At 40.7% G+C, this 25,885-nt stretch overlaps 1 protein-coding gene across 1 annotated transcript in view; it reads right to left on the reverse strand.

Annotated features, from left to right (window-relative positions):
- Nucleotides 1-25,885, reverse strand: part of pcloa (piccolo presynaptic cytomatrix protein a) — a gene marked incomplete at both ends in the record, with an annotated part of 65,147 nt that overhangs the window by 30,516 nt on the left and 8,746 nt on the right. The window contains 3 exons of the mRNA XM_079263522.1: nucleotides 308-1,839; nucleotides 2,142-6,225; nucleotides 9,284-9,490. Coding sequence (XP_079119648.1) covers nucleotides 308-1,839; nucleotides 2,142-6,225; nucleotides 9,284-9,490 — 5,823 coding nt within the window. The remainder of the gene's footprint in view (nucleotides 1-307; nucleotides 1,840-2,141; nucleotides 6,226-9,283; nucleotides 9,491-25,885) is intronic.

The raw sequence follows: 25,885 nt of genomic DNA on the forward strand, positions 1-25,885 counted from the left end.
TGCGAATGTCTCTATTGATCTCCAAGAGCTCATGATTTTCCTGCAAGCTCAGTATACTTTCCCATCACAATTCACAACTGAGCATGTGTAAGGTGGTCAGTTGTGAATTGTGCAGGTAAAAAAACTAACTTTCAAATCCCAAGTATCGAATCAAGAAATGGGGCTGAAGCTGTAAGCACCTCTCTTGAAATCCTTTAAATTAATGTTTTGCTAATCCTCTAAAAATAAAAACAGACTAATCTTTTTGTTGGTCTACCTCTCTGATATTTATGTAACTGACAGTGGTAGATGTAGTGATATTACTCACTGTATGACCATCACTGTATTGCGTGCCAGATGTTCTCTCTTCTCCAGTTGGACTCATGGGCTTAGGGTCAGACATGGATCGCTGCATGGTTTTTGGCCCTCTGGGACTGGCTGGAGAGGCTTTTGAGGGATCTGTACTACCTCTTAGCTTTTGTGGGCTTGTATCACCTAGTGATTTGTCATAAGACACAAACTCAAGGGATTTGCTTGGAGATATGCAGGGGGATATCGGAGAATACAACACTTTGGGGGATTTTGGTGGGGCTTGGAGGGTGGAGAAATCTGGTTTAAGGTTAGAAGACTGGGCTATTTCTAAGGGAGTAGGTCTTTTCTTTGGTGAAGTTCTCTCTGAATCAGACAACTCCATCCTGGTGTCCATTCTAATATTTCCATCTGTGTCAGTTTGGATGGAAATTTCAGTGTGGGCTTGAAGAGACATCTCTAACTGACCACTTCTATCACCCCTGGCAGTGCGTGGCCGGCTTTGTCGATTTCTAGTCTGAGCTTCCCATTCTTCTTGATCCTCATCATCAGTCTGCACACAGCTATCAACACTCTTTTTAGCACTCCTCTTTTTTCTTCCTGCTGTGTAAGCTTTGCTGACTGTTTCATCCTCCTCATCTGTCTGACACCCACTATCAGTGATCTTACGAGCAAGTACAGTGCCATCAGGCCCTAACACAACTGCCTCCTGCAAGCCATGGCCTATTGAGTCCCCACCTGGAAACATCTGACGAAACTTTTGCTCCTCCAGTTGTATGCGCAGCTGTTCTTGGAGTTTCTGAATCTGCTCAAGCTGCTGTTGCTGCTGGGCATAAGTTTCTTTTTGCATCATGAGGTGAGCCTGTCTTTCCTCTTCTTGTTGTGCAAGTATATGCTGCTTCATGACTTGCAACTCCTCCAATTCTTTCTGAACCAAGAGCTGCTCTTGTTCACGGAACCGCTGGATCTCTTGTCGCTCCCACTCTAGTTCCTCAGCAAGGCGCTGCTGTTTGAGTTTCTCCATTTCTAGTCTCTCACGCTCTGCCTGATACTGACCATCCCCAGGAACCATGGGAGAAGACAGAGCCTCCAGTGAAGCAGCTATAGCCTCAAGGGATGCATCGGTATAGGTGTCAAGGGATAGAGATGATGTTGTTTTAGTGGTAGCATCAACAGCAGTGCTGCCCCCTCTAGAGATCTCCAGATTGAGTGGCGCATCTCCTTGTTCTGATGTAGAAATTGTGGACAGAAAACTTTGGGATCTTGTAAGTGGCAGGTTCTGGAGGTTGGACAGTGAAGGCATAGTGTCACTGGTGTGCATACCTGACATACCAGTGTTGTAGGTTGTAAAAATGGAGCCTGGCTGGGTAGTTATGGCATATGTAGATGGAATTGGTGCTGCAACAGAGGAATAAACCACTCCATTTGATGACCTTAAAACATTGCTTGTACCAAAGAGAGTGCTGACAGCACTTGTGGCTCTGGCATGGGAAAAGGGTGGGATTGTCATTCCTGCATATGTCCCCTTCTTGGAGTAGTCAACAGCTTCACCTGCCAAAAGTAAAAAATATTGTCAGTTCCAATATAGAGGACCTATATAACTGTGAAGTAAGTCATGCTTTACGCAATTTATGAAAAAGATGGAGCAGAAAAATAAATCCAGTGTTGAGGTGAATGAAACAAAACAGCATGCAGGCACATGCAAAAATTGTTTTGATGAGAGAAAAAGAAAAGTCCATGCAAAGCAAATTAAAAGTGAAAACAAAGAAAAAAAGAGCCACATTAGCCATGAATAAGTAGTGGCAGTTCAAAGTGACATTTAAGAGACAGGTCTGCAATGTCACTCCACTGACCTGCATCAGAAAGCTTTGCTGAGGTAAGATCTACTGCACCTTCTGTCGTGCCACTGAAATTATAGCTGTTTTTACTCTTGTACATGAAAAGACCAGCTTCTGCTAGATTGGTGTCCGACATAGAGGGTTTAATCCCACCAAAGCCTCTCATTCCATAGGGTGATCGGTCATACTGATAATGGTCATCCCGATACCCAAAACGATCCTCTGGCAGGGGCGTTGTTGGTTGCTGGGTAGTGCAGCTACCTGCAAACGGGAGCTTGTATACAACATCACAACATACAGCTCTTTTACCTGCTGTCAGATCCACTGGTTTGCCATCATCTGTTATTACAGCTGTAACCACCTCTGCAGATGGAGCATCTACTGATACAACAGTATTGAATGGCTTTGTTGTACTGAGATCAACAGCTCCTGCCACTGTGGTTGTACCTGTTGTCAATCCATTGGCAACACAGTGTGCAACAGAAGTGGGTGCAATAGTGACAGGGGTAGCCTGGAAACTTCCTACACCTGTGCTAGATCCAACTGAGAGGTTAATTGGGATTTCTGTAGTAGTAAGAGTGGAAGGCTGCGAATCAACTGGTCGATATATAATTTGAGAGACAGGTTCAAATGCCTTGTTTTTGGTTAGCTGGAGGGGCACTGAAGATACTTGGGAGACATCTACATTGTCATTTCGCTGGATGGTGGCAGCACAGGTCACAATGGTGATGCTATCAGTCACTACAGAAACAGTTGATGACTCAGCACTGAGGTTGACCACAGGTGACTGCACAGCACTGTTGTGACGACTTATTTCAACGGCAAAGGACTGACGTCTTGAGTCTGGGCCAGCAGATAAATCAACACCATTCATAGTTGATCCTGGATCCACCTTCACTGTCCGGAGATCCACCACCTCAGAGGGTTGAATGCCTTGTCCATTCTGTGCTGGCATCTGAGGCTTTGGTTTCTCCATTAAGAGAGGTACACCATTTGCTGTTGGAGCTTTCACTGGTGGTGGTGTCCTTTCATGAACAACAGAAACAGTGGTTCTCTGAACTTCTGTAGTGACCACTTGAGATATTAGGTTAGGTGTAACAATTGGTGATCTTGCTGAGGCCGATACAGCTTCAATTATGTGACAAGAACTAGATACATGTTTATCTGGACCACAAATCTCTTGACTTTCAATTGACTCTGTGACACGTGTGTATGCCAGAGGCACCCTGGCTGTTTGAGGAGCAGCTGGTTGTTGATGATGCTGTGGATATGACTGATGCTGAGGGTAAGGTTGGTGATAACTCTCAGGCTGAAGTTGTCGTGGAGGAGATGCTGGCCCAGGGCTAGAGGGAGCTTGAGTTGTTACATTGTCAACTGGTGAGCTAGGCTGGGATGGCAGTGTGATGACAACATATGTGTCACGAAGATTACTGGCATATCTTGGAGAAGAAGGTGACTTTGGTGAGTGTTGAAATGACTTGCACTCAGCAGAGGGGCTCAAATTAAGGACTGTGTCATTCGGACTGGTAGGAAGTACAGAAGGTCTTGGTGGCTGTGGGGCATGGGCAGGTGAAGGTGGCTGTGAGCCAGGCTTTGGCGCAATCGGTGGTTTGACACCATGCCCTGGTCTGTGAATGTCCCCAATACCAGGAGGAATGACTGGCTTTGGAGGAACAGGAGGGGGCACATGAGGTTTGTATGTTGGAGTAACTGCTTGTCTTATAGGCGATCCTTGAGGTGTAGACATAACCACTGGCTCAGGTCTTGTTGGAGCAGGTGAAGCCTGAGGTGGAAGTGGAACTGGCGCTTTCCTGGGAAACACAGTAGGTTTTGGTGGGGTGGGAGGAGGCTGTGATGGTGCAACAGCTTCTTCTGCTTTTTCCTGAGAGCTAGTCCTACGCAGGACATTTGGCTTTGGAGGAACAGGTGGGGCAGTTGACACTACACTGGATATACTTGGTGTGTACTGAGGTACTGTGGGTAAAGGTGATACACTAGCAATTACAGGGGCTGATGTTTTTGGTAATGCACTGGACAAGTCCACAATATCAGCCTGAGATGATATAATGGTGGTTTGAGGTTGATCTAATGTTGATGATGGAGGAGACTCAGACACTTCTTTTACAGGTTCAGTTTCTATTTCTGATGTCTTTTCTGATGCTTCAGTTTTCTCCTCTTCCTTTTTTATGACACTCTCATCATCAGAAGACAACTCTCCTGAGGAACACTGTGTCACTTTTAAATCAGGGATAGGGTGTAGGGCTTTTCTTGGTGCTGTTGCTTCTACTTCTGGCTCAGTTTGAGTTGGACTTGTTCCTGGAGTCAGGGCTCTTTTCATTAGCTCCTCATAGGCAGATTCAGCATCTAACAATGGCTTCCCATCATTGCCTAATGTTACAATAACGCTTTTGGAATATGTATTCTCAGCAGGTTGGAGAACAATTTCTGGGGTGGTTTCCTTTTTTGGCTGCATTTTTTGGTATTCCTGCTCTAGCTGCATGAATTCTTTTCTCTTTTTTATCATGTCTTCATAAACTTCATCAGGTGATCTCAGATTTTTGGGCTCAGGAGGAACAGTTATTTTCTCTGGCTCCCCCAGATCAGCAGTTGAATTATCAATGAGAGATGAATAAGCATAGTCTTCAATGAGTATGTCTCCATATACAGATTCTTTTCCTGGTGGAATTTCACCTTTTTCAATTGTTGGGGACTTTGCCCTCAGCATTATTTCTTCATAGGCCTCATCAGCAGATTTGAGTGGCTTTGTCTGAGGTTTATCCATGTTTTGATCATCTGTTGGCGAGTAAAGAGATACTGATATAGGCAGCTGATACGTTTTTTGGACTGCTGCAATCTTTGCAGCATGGATTTCAAAGCCTTCGGGATCTGATTCAATACTTGGTGAAAAATCAGAGCAGGATGACCGTCGAATCTCCTCCATTTCTGCTTCTTGCCTCTGTTCTTCAGTTGGTGAAGCATCCTCAATAGGAGAAAGATTACTCGGTGGTGTCTTTGTATGCTCTCGCCTCCGTTGGGCGCGTATCTCCTCTTTGTCTTTTTTAGATTTTTTCCCTGAGCCCTTCTGTTTTTCTTGCTCCTTGAGCAGTTCTTCCTCCTCCCTTAACTCTTCTTCCTCAGAGGAGTCTTCAATAGTTGGCAGCATTTGGCCAGGCTGTCTGTGTTTGGCTTTCCTGTGCTGTTTACCCTCACTAGTACGGACATGGCCTGGACTACTGCTGTCGCTGTCTTCATCCAGTGATGACAGAGATGTTGGGGATGTTCCAGGGGTGAAGCTAGATGCATGTAGACTGGATGACCCTTCACCTTTGGAACGATCATCTGGAGAGTCTGTTAGACTTTCAATTTCAGGCTCTCCATCGGCATTGGGTATCTGCATCGGGGTGCTGGTTGCATTCAGCTCCATAGATTGGAATTTGCGTACTGCAGTACCACTCTGATCCTCCTGTTCTTTTGGTTTTTGTCCCCCCTCTTTGTCTTTATCTACTTTATCCAGTGAGGAGGAGAACTCTTTATCATCATCATCTGGACTTATAGTGGTTTTCTTTGTGAGTCGTCTGGCTTTTCCTGATGCACTCTTCTCCACAGTGTCTGTCTTTTTCTGTCCCATATGTTTCTTCTCCTCCTCTTTGATCTTTCGCCTCATCAGGTTTTCCTCATCAGATGGGGAAGCATCCTCATTTTCACTCATTTCTATTATCTGTTTTCTGATAAATTCCTCCTCATCTCCTGACATTGGACTTTCTTTTCCAAAGCTTTCACTGCTATCATCCAAGGAATCTGCCCTGACATCCATTGGCACCAGGAGCTTTTTCTTTGTAGTTGCCTGGGTATTCTTTTCTGAAAGCTCTTTGTCCTCTTCTGAACTAGGTGAGTCAGGTGAAAGAGGAAGCACCTCCAGTTTACGTCTGGTCTTTAGAGTGTCACTTTGTTTCTCCTCGTCTTTTGTGCTTGGTTTGGCCTCAAGAATTGGAAGCACAGAGTTTTCTAGCTTTGCCAGGTCTGAAGGGCTGGTGGGACTGCCCTCCTTGGCCACTACTTCATTGGTTCCCAGCTCTTTTAAAGTCTCCACTGTTTTTACCTGGAGGAATAAAAAAAAACAAAAAAAAAACAACACATTTTAAAGCTTGCATTTGTGCTTTTCAAAACACATAGAGCTACATCGATACATCAATTCAGAAATCAACAAGCCAATAACATTTATTCAAATCGGAAACATTAACTTGATCTAATAAAAAAAAGTTTCATATTTTAATTCCTATTATCTGATATTGATCACTGGATCAAATCAAATTTAAATCATATTATAGAAGAATTTATATGTACAAACATCAATTTGGTACTAACTGAACTGATGTATCATATTGTGATCAAACTTGTGATTGACATGACTAATATGCATTACATTTAGTTAAACATCAATGTAGTGGTGTTAGCAATAAACAACTGACGTATAAATATGCTAATGGAATCCCAAAAATGACCTTGAATAAGTATTGGGGCGTGCCTTTAACACATATGTATAAGCTACTAGATAACTCCATTCTTTGGAATCGGATGCATATATTATCAAAATTTTCCAATTAAGTTTACTTTCATGTAAACATGAAATATAAATGTTGCAGCAAAAAAGCAAATCAAGCACAAAGACAACTATATAGTACTGCTACATCTGCTAACACTATGGTCACCTCAGAAACTGCATCTTCATCACTCTGCTTTTCCAGAGGCTGAGCTTTAGCCTCCATTTTCTCCTCCATGTTTCCTTCCTTAGGGCCTTCATCCAGCTTACTAACTACAGACCGGATTTCAGGTTCTACAGCAGGGACCAAATCTGCTGATACAGACACACTCTCTGGTACCTCATCCTGATTTGATGCAGAGCCCTCTCCTACATCAGATGCTGAAGTGCCATCTTTGTCACACTCTGTGCTTGCCTGAGATTCTGAAACCATTTCCTGACTGCTACCAACAACAGATTGTGACTCATCCTCCTTCTTGTCATGTTCTGCTTCCTTCTCTTTGATTGATGGCTCAACAACTGTCTTCGGCTCATTTTGATTTTCAGCAGCACTGTTAGTCTTTTGTGAACCAGCCTCCACCTCTTCCTGAGAGTGTTTCTCCTCACCGGATTCTTCTTTGGCTTGTATCTCGCTTACAACAGCAGGAGGTGACACCAGTTCTGCGCTATGCACTGGTTCCTCGACACTGACCTTGTCTTTCTCTTCGGATTTGGGAGGTGGAGGATCAGAGATGACTTCTGCTTTGTGTGATTTTTCATCTGCCCGCAACGCAGTGTCCTGGGTTGTTTGCTTGTCTTTTTGTGATGCATCTTCTGCTATGGCTGTAGACTTTTCTTTCTCCTCTGACTTCTCTGACAATAACAATGTCTCAACAAGGCTTTTTCCAGCAGGCTCAGGCTTTGTCCCTGGATCTGCCTCTTTATTTATCTGCTCTTGTTTTGGCATTTCTCCAGGGAGAGTCAGAGTTGGCGCCCCTGCCTTTTCTGATTCATTTGTTTCCGTTACAGTACAAGTTTTTTCTGTTTCGGTACTAACGACTGCTGGACTCAAGCCTGCTTTATCAACCTCCCCTTCAACAGGTTTTTGGCCATCGTCCTTTTCAACTGTTTTCTGATCAGCTACATCCTTTTCTAAAGCTTTTGGTTCATCAGCTTTGACCCCCTTGAAGGCCTCTCCCTCTGCATTCATTTTCATGTCAGCTGATGTTTTCTCATCAGCATCCCCAGATATTTTTTCCTTATCTGTTTCACCTTCATCAATACCTTTTTGAGATTCTTTAGTAGTGTCTTCTTGTACTTTCTCTAGTGCTTTAGTGTCTTCTTCAACTGGAGTAAGAGGAGAATGGATGTCTTCTGTAAGTTTGTTTTCCTCTTTTGCCAGGCTTTCCCCTTCTGAAGCTGAAATGGGAGCTTTTTCAGATTCCAAACACTTTTCCGATTCTGATTTTATTTCTTGCTCTACCTTGTTAAGCTTAGGGACTTCATCTTTTTCAACAGGGGTTACTGGTTCTGCTGCTGGTGATATTGCTGGCATTACACTGTCTACTTCATGTTTTGCAGTGATTTCTGTTTCAGGCTTTAATGGAGTGTGGGCTGATGGAGCTGATGGAGTTTGACTAGCCTCAACAACGTGGGGTTCATCTGATTGTGTTTTCTGAGTTGAAGCCTCTGTTATTTTCTTCTCTTTCAGATCTTCAAAAGTAGAATCTGGCTGAACAGGAGCTTCTCTCACAGGGGTTTCCTGCAGGGCTGCTTCAGAGATCGAGGCGGATGCTGGTTCAGCTGAATTTGTTGCCATTTCCGAAAGCTTTTCTGAGGACGGCTCTTCTTTTTCATAATCTGTCAGGGGAGGTGCACCCTCACTCGGGGTAATCTCTGGTGTTTTTAACTCGGCAGAGGCTGGTGTCTTTTCTAAAACTGCATCAGTGGATGGATTTAGTGTTTCACCTTCCACTGGGGGAGAAAGGTCCTGTGACACATTCCCAGAGGTATTCTGCTGTTGCTGAGCATCTGGGATTTCTTTGACAATTTCAATCTGCGCTTGTTGCTCAGTATTAGATGTTGCTGTTTCAGGTTGAGGATGGTCTTCTGCTACTTTCTCAGAGTTACTCTGTTGCTGCTCAACTGTTTGTGTTGGTTGATCAGGGTGAGGATGGTCTTCTGCTACTTTCTCAGAGTTACTCTGGTGCTGCTCAGCTGTTTGTGTTGATTGATCAGGGCGAGAATGGTCTTCTGCTACTTTCTCAGAGTTACTCTGGTGCTGCTCAACTGTTTGTGTTGGTTGATCAGGGTGAGGATGGTCTTCTGCTACTTTCTCAGAGTTACTCTGGTGCTGCTCAGCTGTTTGTGTTGGTTGATCAGGGCGAGAATGGTCTTCTGCTACTTTCTCAAAGCTGTTTTGTTCTCCAATTACTGGAATTTCTTGAGTTATCTCAGCTAAATTTTCTGAATTTGGTGGTTTTTGTTCAGGATGCTCTACATCCTCAGACACTGACTCATCTACTAATGACTGTTTTTGTTCTTTTGAGTGTGGTGTCTCTTTTGGATTGTTCTCAACAGGAGTGGAACTATGTTTAGGTGAAATTGGTGCACTATCAGGTATGGTTTCAGGCTCTACCTTGGTCTCAGGAGGTGGTGGGGTTGGATCTGTAGCTTCTACTACAGGTTTGCTATCTACAGCAGATGGTGGAGGGGTTGAAGAGGGAGCAGGAGCTGGAACAGAGGACTGCTGTTTCTTTGCAGAAGCCATGGATGGTGGCGGCATGTCTCCCAGCTGGCCTGACATGGCTCTTTGGGTCTGACAATTCAGGCAAAGCCATTCTTTCTGTAAGACAGACATGACAAACAATGTTTAGAAATTAGTATAGAATAACAAACACAGTGGTAATATGTTTTACGTACATCAAGTATGTGTGAGAAGCCTTGTTTAATTTTATCTTAAAAATTCTGATCTCAATGGTAGAAATAATGTCACAATATAGCTTTATCTTTGTCAGATGTGGCTTAAAGTATTCCCTTTGACAACATCATCATCACACATTGCTGTGAGACTAGTTCTTCTTTGCATTTATTTTTGTACAACCTTGTAAAAACTTAGGTCCCCCATTTAGGGGACAATAAGAACAGATAACCAGACTTTGCCAAAAAGGCCATTTTTGACACATTTCCTCATCTGCCTGGACTAAAATGTCTCTAATCTCTCTGTTTCATTTAATTATAGTTGGCCTTTGCAGCAAATATAATACAGACATTGTTCTATGATTTGATAGTAGTTTAGAGCAACAGCTGCATCATTCTGAACAGATATGTATAGTCATCCTTTTTTTAAAATATTTTTTAAGCAAGCCTGAAACCTTTTTCATTTGTGCTGTGTGTCATTTTCATTTAATTTACCACTAAGACATATACATATTGGTAATGACTCATCTCAACAAATCTCACATATGCTCCCTCTATGATGACTTCCAAAAGATTCTTTTTTTTGTCTCATCTGGCATTGAAGCAAACAGAATGATGATCTGGGTGCTGTGTTCTGCTGAGCAAATTTACTTTGCCAAGAGGAACTGTATAGACATAATTAATGCCCTTGATTTTCTGGATATTTGTTTTATTTTTCTGTTTATTTTAAACAAATGTTTGTATTACAGAGTTTACAGAGAACTGCTGGATCTGACTGGAGAGGATAGAGACAGGATAGAAAGAGAACAGAAAAAAAGAGAAATGAGAGTAGACACACAGACACACATATATACATATACATATACATATACATTTACATATACAAGGTAACTACGGATTCTGGACCACCTATAAACCATGTAAACCATGTAGTTCAGCTAGATTCAAATAGACCTAATAGTTACAGCAATATACTCTCATTTCATTCCGGGAATGCAATTTATTTTTAACATAAGCCTAACACTCTGCACTGTAATGGAAGTTTTAATAAAGCAGTCTGCATGCAATCATGCTCTGACTCTTTCAGATGAGATAAGATCAAGATATTATAGTATATTATAGTGTATTTATCATTTACACAACACAAGTACAATGTATTTTATTCTTTTTAATATCACAATTTTCATTAATGCCAATATATATTAACATATTCCTATTGAAACTGTATTTCATATAGTAATTCTAAGAAAACATTGTGGCAACTGTGACAGGCTAGCTATTCATAGTTCAAGTGAAGCTTTTACATTTTGTTTGACTTAAAAGACAGACTTATGCATAATGCATGGTAATGGGACAGAGGTTTACTGATGCATGTCAGAAGGGGTTGGGTGGCTTGTGCAGACATTTCATGTGGCTAACATAGAACAGAAGCTGGACTGTCTGTGCAGTTGTGTTTTTATGCAAATACAAACCATGTATATATAGATATGATGTAAAAATGTCTGTAAAAGTGCACACACCTAAACTGTGGTTAACCTACAATGTAAATTCAACCACTTTAAACACTATCCGCTGCTAAAAAATGATTACAACATAGGTCTATGAACCTTGAATGCTTTTCCCATGATCCTCTCATCTTCAGTTCAAGTTGCATTTCAGTTCTAATAAAGCCCAGCACATGCCAATTAAAATAATGCGTTCAGTGTCATTTTATCCTTTAATTGTAATAACTGGCTGCAATTCTCTCTTTTAAACAACCTGAGATGTAGATTAAAGCAAGGAGTACACAAGCTATGTTATTTCAGAGCTGTGCTAAATATTTCCTGTTATGGCTATCCTATTATTGCCAAGAGCTTGCTTGAAAACAGTCCTCTAGATGAAGATGTCTACTGTAAACTGAAAGCCCAGCTGGGAGCTATAATTCAAGCCCTAGCTATTACTGATCTAATATTGTATGTTGCTCGCTTCAAGCAGAAAAAGGATAAACAATCAATATGTTGGGATTTAAGGGCGAAGAAATAATCAAAACCCACTCAACCTAGTCTTGTGAAAATCACAAACACTTCAGATTGTACTTTTAAAATGTGCTAACATTCCCCTGTAAAACCCATCTTATATCTGCGGGCTTAACAGCAGGGTTCATGCTAAAATCTCAGCCTTTAAGAGCTTCTATGCTAAGTCATGCAGCCTCTCTTCATTCACAGTGTGAGAGGAAGAAAACGAAGAGGCGGAGGGGGTGACAGAAAGAACGTTAGAGCAGCACAGTCGGATTAAATAAGACATGAACCGCCATGTTTCAGTCCTTCCCTCAAAAGTAGAAATCTCACATTATAGGAAGAATTAGAAAAGTGCATGCACATTAAGCCATGAAAAAGCTGAAAAAACAGTCAAACAGGATGATATAACACAGATACAATTTCTTTGTTTTGTGTGCAAATAACAACGTCTATCAGACTCTGTTTTCAGGGCTTGACATGGGATTTTCTTCAGCTTGATGACTATATCAGTGAAACCAGAAAGAGCACGCACTGAAAGCTGGCGAGATGGCTGCTGATAGGAAATGCTGAAAACCCACTCAGTTAGATAGTTGCTTATCCTCAGCCACTTCAGAGCCTGTCATCACTGACTTTATCAAGGAATCACGACAGCGATGCTTAAAGCTTTTACTGCCCCTTTAAATGCACTGAATCAATGTGCTTCTTGCAGCTACTGAGAGGATCTGAATCAACAGTGACGTCTGCACCAAAACAAATGGAACTTTACTACGCAACACAGCTACGTCAAGCTTGTGTTTGCCTGACCAGTCAGTTGGGATGATTTGATATTGATGAATACAAAAGGATGGGGAGAGCATATAGGAGATATTACAGACAGCTTAGCATTTCACAACTTTATTTATTCAATTACTAGATTTTGCAGTCTCTAATCTAACCACATTGGGTAATTTATTAGGTTAAAACACATGAATGTCTTGTTTTTCCTCCTTTTTTTCTGTAATCTTTTGAAAATGTATCTTTAAATAGTTCATGAAGTGTGAATTTACAGGCTCATAATTTTATTTTAGGATGAAATAGAATAGGTTTATATGGTTCAATGCCTAGTAAAAATAACTTTTTAAAATTTATTTGTGTATTTCCGCAAAACTCCCCTGCATCTTTCGGGTGGAAATGCTCTGATTTAGCTCTAATCTGCTTAAGGCCCCCTCAAACAGCCTCAGTTTACTCTGGGACTGGGATGGAACCATCATCTTTCTGAGTGGAAAAAAGATCTCTAAAGATGACCTGTATGAGTTTTTCACCACATACCATTTAACACATAGAGAAGCAGTAATCAAGTGGATGACCACTGTCATAACTTGGCCACTCCTGCCATGATGGTTTAACGTACACAGTTTAGTTCATTTTAGGTGTACTAAACTAGCCACATGGCAGCTTTTATGCAAAGGATTCCTGACCATGCCATTATATAACAATCTAAGTTTCCGTAAAGAAAACAAACTAGTCTTTAGCCATTTTTACATAATATATTTTTTCTGACAAAACAATCGATTTGGTCACAATAACTGAGGATTCACAAATACCACCATAGCAATTTATTTGCCTCTGGTGGCACAGAAGAATCCGCATAAACACCAATGTTGTGTTCTTCATTAAACAAATCCTGCTTTCTTACACATGCGTGACTATGTCTCTGTCTGCTGTCATGGCTTGTGCAAACAGCAGTATGAGTGATTCGTGCTGCAAAAGCAGAGGAGTCTAGGATCACATGGGCACCAACACCACAGAGCTGACATGAACCAACACCTACAGAGATGAGTTTTGTCTGTGTGGACGACAAGAATGAAGGAGTGGACGGAATGAAAAGCCTTTTAGAAAATCAACACCTTGTTTTTTCCTCCTACATAACACTCAAAAAAAGTATTGTCATAAAAAAAAGACAGATTGAACCTTTCTATCTAATCAAAGCTCCCTCCAAGGTCACAAAGAGAAAACAATCTGAAAACCGCAGACAGCAACCAGATATTGGCAAGAGACAGGCCTTACTAACGTTAACGTAATGTTTCTAGCTGTGGGGGGGGGGGAGTTGGAGAGTTGCGAAGGTCGGTTCTGGTCTTTGATTAAGACAAGAGATCCTGTGAGGGATTCACTCATCTAAATTTAAACAATCTGGCACAGTGAGTGAGTGAATGAGTTGTTTCTTACCCACAGAAAGCCCCATGCTTCACACATTCCTCCACACATCCTTTGCTTTTATGTACATTGAAAAATATATATAAATTTAGTCTAGAAGATAATAAGGGGCTGTCAGTGGGTCTAATGAATGATGAGCAGATGGATACAAATGATGGGAAAAAAAAAGGTTCAAGTAAATGTTATGTCAAGAAAAAAAAGGATGATAATGGTGTCAGGTAAAAATGAGGAGGATGAGGGAAGGGGAAGAAGCAAGCAGACAAAATTAAAGGCAGGGGAAGAAAAAGAAGCATAAGGCTGTGAATTAAAGCATGAAGCACTGAAGGAGCTTAATGGTCATTGGAAATGACTCAACAGCAGATCCTGCCAACAAGCTTAACATTATCGCCCCGTACATCTGCAAATCAATCCCAGTCAGGACAACCTGGAGCGCACAGTGACTTCAAAGAACGACCTTAAAATGCTACAGCGCAGATTAGAAATGTGGTTGACGTCATTGACGCTAACAGGGGTGCAATGTCCTGCCTTGCTTCCAGATGAACTTCTTTCCTCCGAGCTTTGCTTTCTTCTTTTTTTTACCCTGCAACTTTTCCCTCATTACTGTGTGTAAAAACCTTTGAGAATTAGTTCAATATTCTTGTCTATTTACATTCTGTCTGACAGCTGGATCAGAAACTTATTGTTGCTTCTGCACTGGAAACCATGGGAGATATCCTGCCTGGCTTTCCCCTTGTTGCAAGTATCCCTGCTAATCTAGCTAGTAGCCTGACATGGATGTTTATAGAGTTAGAATAAGAATATTTTCCTCCAAAAATGGATTATGTAATTTAAACTGAATAGTTTTGGTTTGAATAGATATTTTATGGTGAGCTCATCTCTGTCCATGTTAATGAGGCTGGTACGGGGATAATAATCTGCAGATGCTAACATCTTAGCATGCTAAATCTAAAGGCTATTCTTTTAAATATATTTAAAAGAGTAACACTTTTACCTAATATTAGATGGGCATCATGACTTAGATGTCTCAGACAACACAACATGTTAGTGCAACCAGCTGTAAAACTCTGAGTTGCATGGGTCAATCCACTTTCCAATCCAACAGCTTTTGGTAAAATGAAAGCATGAGAGCTGCTTCCCTTCTTTTCATTGATGAGCAGCCAACTTAATTATAATGCACTTCACTGCAAGCTGGATATCACTGCATCAGCTCTTTTGCAGGCCAAAAAAGATCTTTCTTAATAAATGCTGCAGTCTTATTGACAAATCAGATTCAATGTAGGCTGCTCATCTGTATTTTTCCATGCTAGTGTGTTTATGTAGTCTTTAATGGCTAGATGGTACTAAACTATTCGAAAGAGACTATTTAGTTTTGGCTTTTACTGCAATCAAAATTGAGTATAATACGAAGAAGAAAACTGAGGAAATGGTACCGGGAGTTATTAAGTCAATCCTCTCATTACAGAAGACACACACTGAAGAGTTTTTTCTCTTGAAAGGACTGTGAACCGTCACACATGTGCCAGGAAAAAAGTGCTAAAAGGTAAATATAAACAATTAAAATAACTGGATTAAGAATTAAAGAGAAAAAAATCTTTCAGAAAAGTTTCCATGGGAGGTTCAAACAGTGGACTTTCTGTGTGGAGTTTTCATGTTCTCCCCGTGTCTGCGTGGGTTCTACCTGGGTAGTCCAGCTTCCTCCCACCGTCCAAACACATGCATGCTAGGTTAACTGGTTTTTCTAAAATGTCTATAGGAGTGAGTGTGAGCATGAATGGTTGTTTGTCTCTCTATGTTGGCCCTGTGATGGACTGGCAACCGGTCCAGGGTGTACCCTGCCTCTCGCCCAATAATAGCTGGGATAGCTTCCTGTGACTGAACTGGTCTAAGTAGTTAAGAAAATGACTGAATGAAGATTTTTTTATCCACATGTTCCCACTTAAAAAATAAATGTGGAATATCGACACATGAGAAACCTTCAAGAAGAAATAGAAGTTGTAGAGTTCAGCTTTCTATACTCATGTGATGATGTATCTATATCACATTTGTTCACTTATGGTTTAAATACCCGAATAAATGTCTTAAACCCCCAGTTGCTCTCCAGAAACCAAAAAATGGCAGCTCACCACTCCCTGGTAAATCTACTGAATTCAGAACCTAATATTCCAGTTGGGATGAATAAAGCATTTATTATCATTTTCATTAACAAGTAAACAAACAGAAACACTAGGTTTTTAGTGCCTGAATCAAAAACAACCAGAATCTATTCAGCACAAAGAGCTGAAATGGACCATGTGTTTGTGATTTTTCTGGCACCAAACACCAAACAGATGAAGGTACAACTTGCCCATGACTGCAGCATTATATTTAGCATCTACTGTGCGGCTTAATTTAGTTGGAAAATAATGGAAAGCCAAAATGGGCGGTGAACACCAGTCATACATTTCATGAATATTGAAGAAAACAGACAACTTCTTACAGAAATGAAACCGACAACTTCCTGTGACAGAAGTGTAATCATACCAGAGAATGGCCAAAAATGTTGTTTTTCAAAGAATCTATCAGGAGTCACATTTTTCCTAAGCAGTTGGTGGAGACCAAAATAAACATAAAACAAATAAAATATGTGCTTTAAACGACACAGTGAGCTCTGGATATGGTTGGTTGTTTTGCAATGTAGTGTCCTGATGTAATTATTCTGCTAGTCATTGCAGCTTTAATTTGATCAGTTGTGTCAGAGTGTGGACGCTAGTCATTCCATACACTACGCTACATGGTGTACTGTATCATCACCTGCTGTTAGATTACATCTGTTCTCTACTTTTATGTGATTAACTTTATCAGTACATATCAGCAGGAGAAGGAAACCAGAGGAAAGAAAATAACCATAAAAGTTGACATTTATTATTACATTTATGTCTGAATAAGCAATGCTTTTTGGTGTACAAACATATTCAGACATTAGATGTTGTTTAAAAGAGGATGTAAGAAGGTGGGATGACACAGAAGAAAAAAAGGATTTTTTTGGTTTGTTTGTTATTTTCAAAGCTGAGAAATGTGTTGCAAAAATGGCCGTATTCATGGCTAAGAAGACACTAACGATTAACACTGCATGTAAACATGGGACCAAGCAAGCATACAGCATGGTTTTTAGGTAACTTTAGTATTTTATAATGAAATTTAGGTTAATCACTTTTCCAAAACTGCTTCTTTGTGAGGGACTAGAATTCATGTGAGAGACGGGGGGGGGGGACACATTTTTGAAGGTCGCCTGTTCATAGAAGAGGTAAAACAGAAGTTGCATGTCTTCCCATCAGACTGTGTTCGACTGTGTTAACTTCAGATGCTTTCAAACTTCATCCACTCAGAGTTAGAGAAGCAGCAGGATCTCAAAGAGCCATAAACTGAAACCAAATCCTAATTTGGAGCCCTTAAAGTGGAACTATTATGTGCATTTCAGGCTAATTTATTTTTATTTCTGAGACCAGAAGGGCTGGGATTGATCGAGTTATTGTCACAAATCGCTTTATTTACTTCAGACCGACCCTCTCCGTAGGCTGTCAGATCAGCCTGCGGGCAAAACGAGTGGATTGAGACCCTTCCGCATTAAGCCCCGCCTCCCGCCACTGCACTACATCGGGAGCGCGCACCGCACCTGCTTTCGCCGTCATTGTAACGTCTCATAAACAGTAGGATTAGGCTCATATGAACTCAATAAAAAAACAAAATACAATGTCAACACATAGCATACAGCCCTACATGTTGGAACCTGAATCAGACCCTGAAAACAAAGTGGAAAACAGCAACCCACAGCAACGAATGCAGCAGGATGTCTCTCTTTGGTAAACTCACCAGCCATCATTGGAAATAACTTTATCCGACGTTTTCCACCCGCCTGATGTATTTGTACATGCCCTTGTTAACCAGTAGAAGGTAACCAATCACTGAACCTTATCCCCCGGGACGTCACAAGGATTTCCAAGCAGAAAAAACTCTCTAAAACGAAGCATTTTTTGTCACCATGGAAACCGAACGGAGAGAGTGCTGGAACTCAAACTCAAACTCAAACATGCGTTTAGGTGATAAAAAACAGTGTCGTTCACATGTCTGATGAGGATTCAACACTGTAACACTGTAGAAAGCTCAGAAAACTTGAAATACCAAAATAGGACCCCTTTAAAGCAGTCGGTAGATCTCTGCATCACAAGCTGGGTTTCCATTACATTTTTTCGCAAAATAAAAAGCGTTATTTGTAAGTTTCAACAAGCAACAATTGCGATTTACAGGTGTTTCCATTAGATGGTGATTAGCGCATTAGCCTCAAGTCTCGTAAAAACTCGTTGCTCTTATGAGATTTTACGAAAAACTTATGCAAGGTAGCCACGTAGTGTTATTTTGGGTTTTTATTTTACTGCTGCGGAGAATTTAATACAGATTTTTCTTTCTTTTTCAAAGCTTTTCTTCTTCATTTTTTTTTCTAAAACTCTGAAATTTGGTCCGCACCGCTCCATCTTTACTGGAAATGAAGTGGTCATGACCCCCAAAGTCACATCCAGTGACACGTAAATGCGAAAAAAGTGTTTCCATTACACTTTTGCAATATCTTTCTACATCGAAACCTCTGAAAAAACACCTCATAAGAGCGTAGAAAACTTTTTGCCGATAACTGAGACTTTTTTTCAAAATGTACGTGTTTCCATTAGCGGATTTTTATTGCGATATTCAGTTTTTGTGCAATTCTTGGTATAATGGAAAAGCACCTACTAACATTACCAAAGCAAGGACTCTGGTGTTATATTTTTATTTTAAAGAAAAGTGGATAATGTCCCTGCTTTAGATGCAGTGCTGGTATATGCTGGGATTGATATGCAATAAATATGCATGCTGGGTTAGCTTAGGTGTAACAACATAAATGGGAAAAGCTCCTATTGTATCACAAAAAAACACACAATACTTCCTTATTTGTTGCAAATGCCTTTACAAACTAAAACACATTCAAAACCTTTTGTTTTCTGGTGTATTAAGGGATAAAATATAGATTTTACTGAAGATTACAGATCAGCTAACACTAACACTGAGGAAGGCTGAAAGCAGTCAACATGCAAGGATTTCAAACAGAAGGATGATGACTAAGACATAATTCAAGTCAAAAGTCAAAGAAATCTGCACCGCTTTAAGCTGCACATGGTGACACCCATATCTTTTGTGACACCACCCTCCTCCTCTGCCTCCATCTCCTATTGGACCCCGTTTTCTGTCACGGCGCTTTCTCGTCTCCTCTCTCTTCCGTTTCAGGAGCCTGTCATCTCCCACGCCTCACTGAAATGTTATCTGTCTGTGTGTTTGTTTATCACTTCATGGCTTTCTGTTTCATACATGGCCGTGAGATATGCGATTGGCCTTATGGCTTGAATTTTCCACAATTAGAAATGTCATGACTTAACCATTTATCAGTTACTACAATCTGTCAATCATACAGGTGCCTTTTCAGCCGGCCTCATTTACCCATTTATCTTTATTCTTTATTAAAAAATGAAAGGCGTCAAATAAAATGGAACCATGCACTTGCTGCTTGTTTTTTTTTTTTTTAAAATGCAGGATTTTCAGAAGCGAAGCAATTTCCTCATCCAGGCTTTTGGTTCTTTGCTCACCTTTCTGCATATCATTTGTGTGCATTAAAAACGGCCCATGTGTTGAAGTCAGAAAGAGAGAGCAGCAACAGCGAGGATGTAACTGTAACAGCCTGTGCTAACAAGATGAAGCCGGTGCCAGAGTGTGTGTAAATGTATGTGTGTTTCCGCCTCCCTGTCCTCCACTCTCTGTCTGACAAGGGCTCAGTACTGGCATGCTAGATGCTTTGGCTTTTTTTTCCTACATGCCTTGGCACTAAACTCTCAGTGGCTAAAATGTGACTCTGGCCATGCATGCTGAAATGAGTAAATTAGTAAGGAGATTGTTGGAAATCATTCCAGGATAGCGCTGAAAGGGGAGCATTGTTCGTTCCCATCATTGTAATCTCATGGGGTGAACTGCTCTCGAGTGAAAATGCTGGTAAATGTTACCAACAAGACAGTAACTTAGGAAATGTATCCCTAAGACAAGGAAGAACTACAGAATATTCACTCTGCAAAATTAACCAAGTCACAAGGACAAAAATTATCACATTTCAAGCCCTGTAATGCGGTCATGTGAGGGACTTTGTTGGCTGCCTGGTGCCACAGAAAGACCCTGTTAAAAGAAGAAATATGAAAGAGAAAACACAAAAGAGATACTAAAGAGACTGCTGAGAGGAAGGAGGGGGGTGCGGGCTGCCCTACAGTGCCTTGTGTTCTCCCCTCTCTCCCCTTTGTGGCTCTCTTTTGTGGCTGTGACTATTTTTGGCCACTTTAGGATCCTGCCCAAGAGATATGAGAGCTGTGAGGCAAAGAGACTCCCTAGAGCAGATAGAGTTAAATACATGCAGGAACCAAAAGTAAAGAAAGCAACACATTCATCCAACTGCTGAGTTGTCCATGCAAGATGTGATGTCGAGAGGAAAGATCAATTCTACCAATGCTGAGGTGTAGAGCTGGCCATTAGTGTGTGACAGCTCAGACGTGCTGGAGTCTGTTCTCCGCATGTCCAGGAGTGTATGTATGACCAGCCTTTATCTGCCAGCGCAGACTCAGAAGGTTTGGGCCGGGAGGAAGTGTGGGCACGAATACAGAATAAGAAGGAAGGAGGATTCAGAATTCACCATGCAAGTGGGCGTGTGGGTTAATGTTTCAGCCTTCTGAGACATAAAAAATAAGAAAAGGAAGAGGATGCATTTGCAACAACTCGTCTTGTTTTTACTGGTGACATTGTGTCGATAAAAATATTCCCAACGTTCCCAGTGAGCTCAAAGTTATGAAAAATATGGTAACCTTTGTAAAGACTGGCAAGCCTCCACAATATGATGGATTGCCTCTTTGAACATTCACAAAGAGAAGGTAAAGCAATAGTTAGCATGACAAATGGCTAGCCAAGCCCATCATCTGAAAAACAATAGCAGTCATGCATCTGCCTCCTCTTTTAACGCATTGCCGTGTCATTTCTGGCTACCGTGTTGTTTTTTCATAACTAAAATTAAGAAAAATGACAAGCAAGTTTGTTTGTTTTTGGTCTACAGAAATCAGCAACATCAAAGAATCGTCAGAATCCCAATTTAAATCGAATCAGCACCCAAAAAAATCTGAATCGAGTCAAGCCAAAGCATATTTACACAACCCTATTATTTATATATATATATTGAGAGTATCTGCATGCAAATTGGAAAAATGTTTTGAGAAGAACTAGTGCTCTTCAATATGCACAACTCTTTGTCAGAGGTCAAATGTTATTGGACTCTTTGCTCTAAAGCTGTTCCATAAACATGTGTTTGTTATTCCTTTTTAATTTATTCACCATTTAAGCAGGTTAAATGTCTGCAGTGGATTCCAAGTGTGGCATTTGAATTTGGAAGCACGGGGAAAAGTCTGCTGCAGCGTTTGCATCTGGAGTTTATTATAAGGGCTTTCACCCCCTTTTAATGCAGCTTTTGCTCATTGACTCTATTCTTTATTCTGTATTCTTTATTCTAATTCTTGTGCAGGTGACAAAATGAGTTAGTTGTGTCGGAGTCTGTTGTTGGGACGGTGAGTTAGTCTGCTGTCGGTTCTGGTGTCAGTCTTTTTATGTCCAAACAGCATCCATGTGACAGAAATTTCCCCTCTTTTATGAACAAGTTCATCGGTTTTGGTTGACTGGTCATCTTTTAGTGAATTATCCTGCTCTGAAATGTGTCTGCTACCTTCTTTCTCCATGTTTGTTTTTATATTGCAGCAGGCATGACGTAAAATATTGCAGTAAATCTCCTTATTGTGGCATAAAAAACAATAAAGCCTCATATGAAACCATAAACATTTTTTATCATCCAAAGAATATTTATTGTCACATCGCCCAGCCCTATCTGTGTGCATAGCTTTAAATAGACAACATGTTTGTAAATGATCCATTGATCTTAATCAAGTGTTTTGGAGCAGGAAGCATCTAAAACCTGAAGGATGGTGACCTTAAGGGACTGGTAGTGGACTTCTCTGGCATACAATATCACCTGAAATGCACATGCATGTCATGTGATGGCATGGGCATACACGGCTTCCAGTGTCTGCAAGGATGATGCTGATTAAACATCAATTTAGGTTTAGATAGGGAACAACCAGAGTGGAATCGTCACTGGTGGCTGAGGCAATCAAAAATCCGGTTCTGGAAAAACTTTAATACCCTTAAATCAAATTTGTGTCATTATATAACTGTAACTAAAACATGTTTTAGTAAATGGCCAAAACAAGCACAAAAAAACCAAGTATTTCCAGTTAAAAGCACACTATAGAGTTGTTAAACCATGTCAGCTGGATCACTTTGATCCAAATCCATCAACTTGGTCACTTCAAAGATTTGCAGTCATCGTTGATAGCAGTCATATCGATTAGCAGATCAACTGCACCTCAGCAGTAGATGAACACAATGCTGCTGCAGTCAGACGTCGTGCAAGCTGTTACATCCATGCTGCACTGTAGCTCGCCGGTAGCTTGAAATGCTGTTATTTACAAGTGATTTACCAGACTATGATAATGATCCTGTGGCTAATGCTGCTTTTAACATAGAGAGTAATGTACTGTAAATAAACGCTGAATTGGAAATGGAACTCTTAGTTACCAATGGGTGGAGCTCTGCTGCTCAGAGTCACTAATTATGCAGATAAGTGAGATTCAGAAGAGACATTTTGATGATGTATGTACTAACAAACTTCTAATATGTTCTAGCAATTGCAATCTAACACACATAAATATATATATATATATATATATATATATATATATATATATATATATACTTATATTTACAGATATACAGATATACAGATAGATAGATAGATAGATAGATAGATAGATAGATAGATAGATAGATAGATAGATAGATAGATAGATAGATAGATAGATAGATCTATACACATATAGATATTTATGTAAATAGATATAAAATTTGACAGGTTGCAACTCTCAAGAGCATTCTGTGTTAAAAAATAAAACATAAAAATAACCTGAACCATAGTTATATTTCCCCACGATAAAGGAGATAACACACATCTTCTCTCTTAGCTCCAATTCCTTGATTTGTGCTTGTTAAAGTGGTGCCTCTCCCATCTTATATAAGACTTCTCCAGCGAGCACACTCATTACTGATAAGGTCGACATGACATGGAGCCCGAAATACAGTAACATCGCTGAGCAACTCTAAACACACATTTAGAGACTTCCTTTACATTCAGAGGAAATGTTAGGGCAGCACCGAGAAGGAGGACAGACACCTTCTTCATAATGATGTCAGACATTTAAAAACAAAAAAAGAAGAACCCTCCACCCCCCAAAAAACCCCTAAAAATCTTATTATTACAGCTACGCTAGCTGTGTGTCTTATATAGACACTACAAGACAGATTACTGCTAATGGCTGTAGAAAAGTGCAGTAGGTAACAGAGACAGCTGTATTAGACAGAAAGCAGAAATAAACAAGGAAATGCTCTAAGGTGGGACTTTTCCTTCTGGGGGGCCTATAATCACAACTCATATTGATGGAGATTAAGTAAAAGCACCTGAGTGGGGGATCAGGTCTCAACAGAGATGACAAGCTTCCTGTTGCCCTTTAAATCCTTTTAAGAAACACAGATTCTGCACACACTCACACACACACACACACACACACGCGTGTTGACTCATTGCACTACACACGCACAATCGACCTATAAGATTTCATGATAAAGAGGCCGTGAAGAGCATTCTCTCACACAGCGATGACAAAAAGTCACTTAAACAAGCAGCATAGTTATACTTTAGCAACTATGGCTAGTCTGTCCAGTCAGATCAAACTCAGTGAGTCTACGGCAAAGGAAAACATAATGTTAAGAACCACCACCCCCTCGTTGCTGCTAAGACACACACATACACACATTCACATCCACACACGTACGTGCGTCAGCAGACAAACCCTTGCTGACAGCCGACATGATGACAGCGAGTGACATAGAAGTGAGGCACACTCCGTAGGGGGTAGATGACTCAATGAGGTGTTGGGTGATGTGTGTGCCATGTCGAGAATATTCCACCGCTAAGATTTAACTTGGTCCAGTCTTATTCGTTTCATTAAATAATTTATTTTATCCAGTTGCGTGAAGGGGGGGGCAAAAAAGATCAGTTGTTATTGCGCCAACGTCTAGTTGCACCCTTCTCATGAAAAAACAACTGAGCCGACAGATCAGGCTTCAAAACAAGAGGGTGCTGATGAAAGACCTAATCTGTGTCCAATTAGAGCATCGGTGGCTTGGGCGCCCATTTCTCCGTCGTAATTACGTTTTTCTTCATGCTCACCCTTATTTAAGTGGTTCAGCTCTGCAAGCAGTCAGAAATCGGAAACCTTTACTCACTACTCGGTTTTAAAGAACACTTTTATTCCAGTTCTTTCTCTACTCTGGCATGTGCAAGCTTTTTGACCATTTACCAATATCTAATATTAAGTTGTAAAGCATCCAAGATAAGGATTAAAAGAGAGTAGGCGTATGAAGCCTACACTTCACAGAGGTTGTCCAAATTAGTTTAGCATCTCCATAAACTCAGAACACTGATGCAGGATTATGTGTATGATGATAAAACGCTGCTGTTCCACGCTTAGCTTTGGAAGCAGTTTGAATCGAGTTGCAGAAAATAAAACGATGTTTAAATGAGTGCATTTACAGTTCTGCACAAACAGCTGACTGATGCTGTTGTTTAACCCTTGAGGGTCCTGCTCTACCATTTGGTAGATGTAAATTTGCGGTGACTTTGATAAATTTCTTCAACAAAATGTGAAAATAAACCTGCCTGACATGTCTCTACCAACTGGGTTGAGTATGTATAGCCCAAACTAATGTGTTTATTATAACATTACTGTTTCAAATTTCAGCCATTTCACTGTTGTTACATTATTAACTTCTTTTTAACATCTCAACCATTTGCTAAATTTTTCATGCACCGATACATAAATTCAATTCACAACTATGTTGTCACAGGGCACATTACATACATGAATCATCATACACATCATTTCAAGCCAATTCATACATATTCTATAATAAAAACCAACTGATTTCATCAAGTCATGACTTCGATAAAATCCCCCATCCTGAGCATGCATGCGGCGACAGTGGGAAGGAAAAAAACTCCCCTTTAACAGGAATAAAACCTCCAGCAGAACCCGGCTCAGGGAGGGCAGCCATCTGCCTTGACTCGTCGTGGTGGAGACGACAGGAAAGACAGATCAACATGTACAACTGGACTTATTTAATCCGCACAGCAACTTTTAATTAATTTAGCTTTTAATGATTTTCATATAATCTATGATTTTATTGTGATTTTGCTATTTGTGTTTTATGCTTTTTTTTTTTAACACCATCTGTAATGCTTTTAATGTTTCATGTAAAGCACTTTAAATAGTCTTGTACATAAAAGTTTCGATACAAATAAACTTCCCTTGCCTAAAAAGTATTTATTCTGTTTATTCTTGTCCAAAACAAAGCAAGAAATCCCGAACACATTTTTCTTTTTGTCAGTGTGAAAGTTAAAGGGTTAAAATTACATGCCTTGGTCACTCACTCTACAGTTGCTGCGTTTACATGGGAGTTTTATTCATTCCTTCATTCATTTTCCGAACCGCTTATTCCAATTCAGGGTCGCGGGGAAGCTGGAGCCTATCCCAGCCGGCTTTGGGCGACAGGCAGGGTACACCCTGGACAGCTCGCCAGTCCATCGCAGGGCCACACACAGAGAGACGAACAACCACTCACGCTCACTCCTAGGGGCAATTTAGAGTGACCAATTAACCTATCATGCTTGTGTTTGGATGGTGGGAGGAAGCCGGAGTACCCGGAGAGAACCCACGCATACACGGGGAGAACATGCAAACTCCACACAGAAAGGCCACTGACCAAACCAGCCAAGGATCGAACCAGCAACCTTCTTGCTGTGAGGCCACAGCTAACCACTGCGCCACCGTGCAGCCCCATGGGAGTTTTAATTCCTGTTTAATTCCAAATAAAAGTTA

This window comes from Telmatherina bonti, assembly GCF_933228915.1.
Source record: "Telmatherina bonti genome assembly, chromosome: 23".
Classification (NCBI taxonomy): Eukaryota; Metazoa; Chordata; class Actinopteri; order Atheriniformes; family Telmatherinidae; genus Telmatherina; species Telmatherina bonti.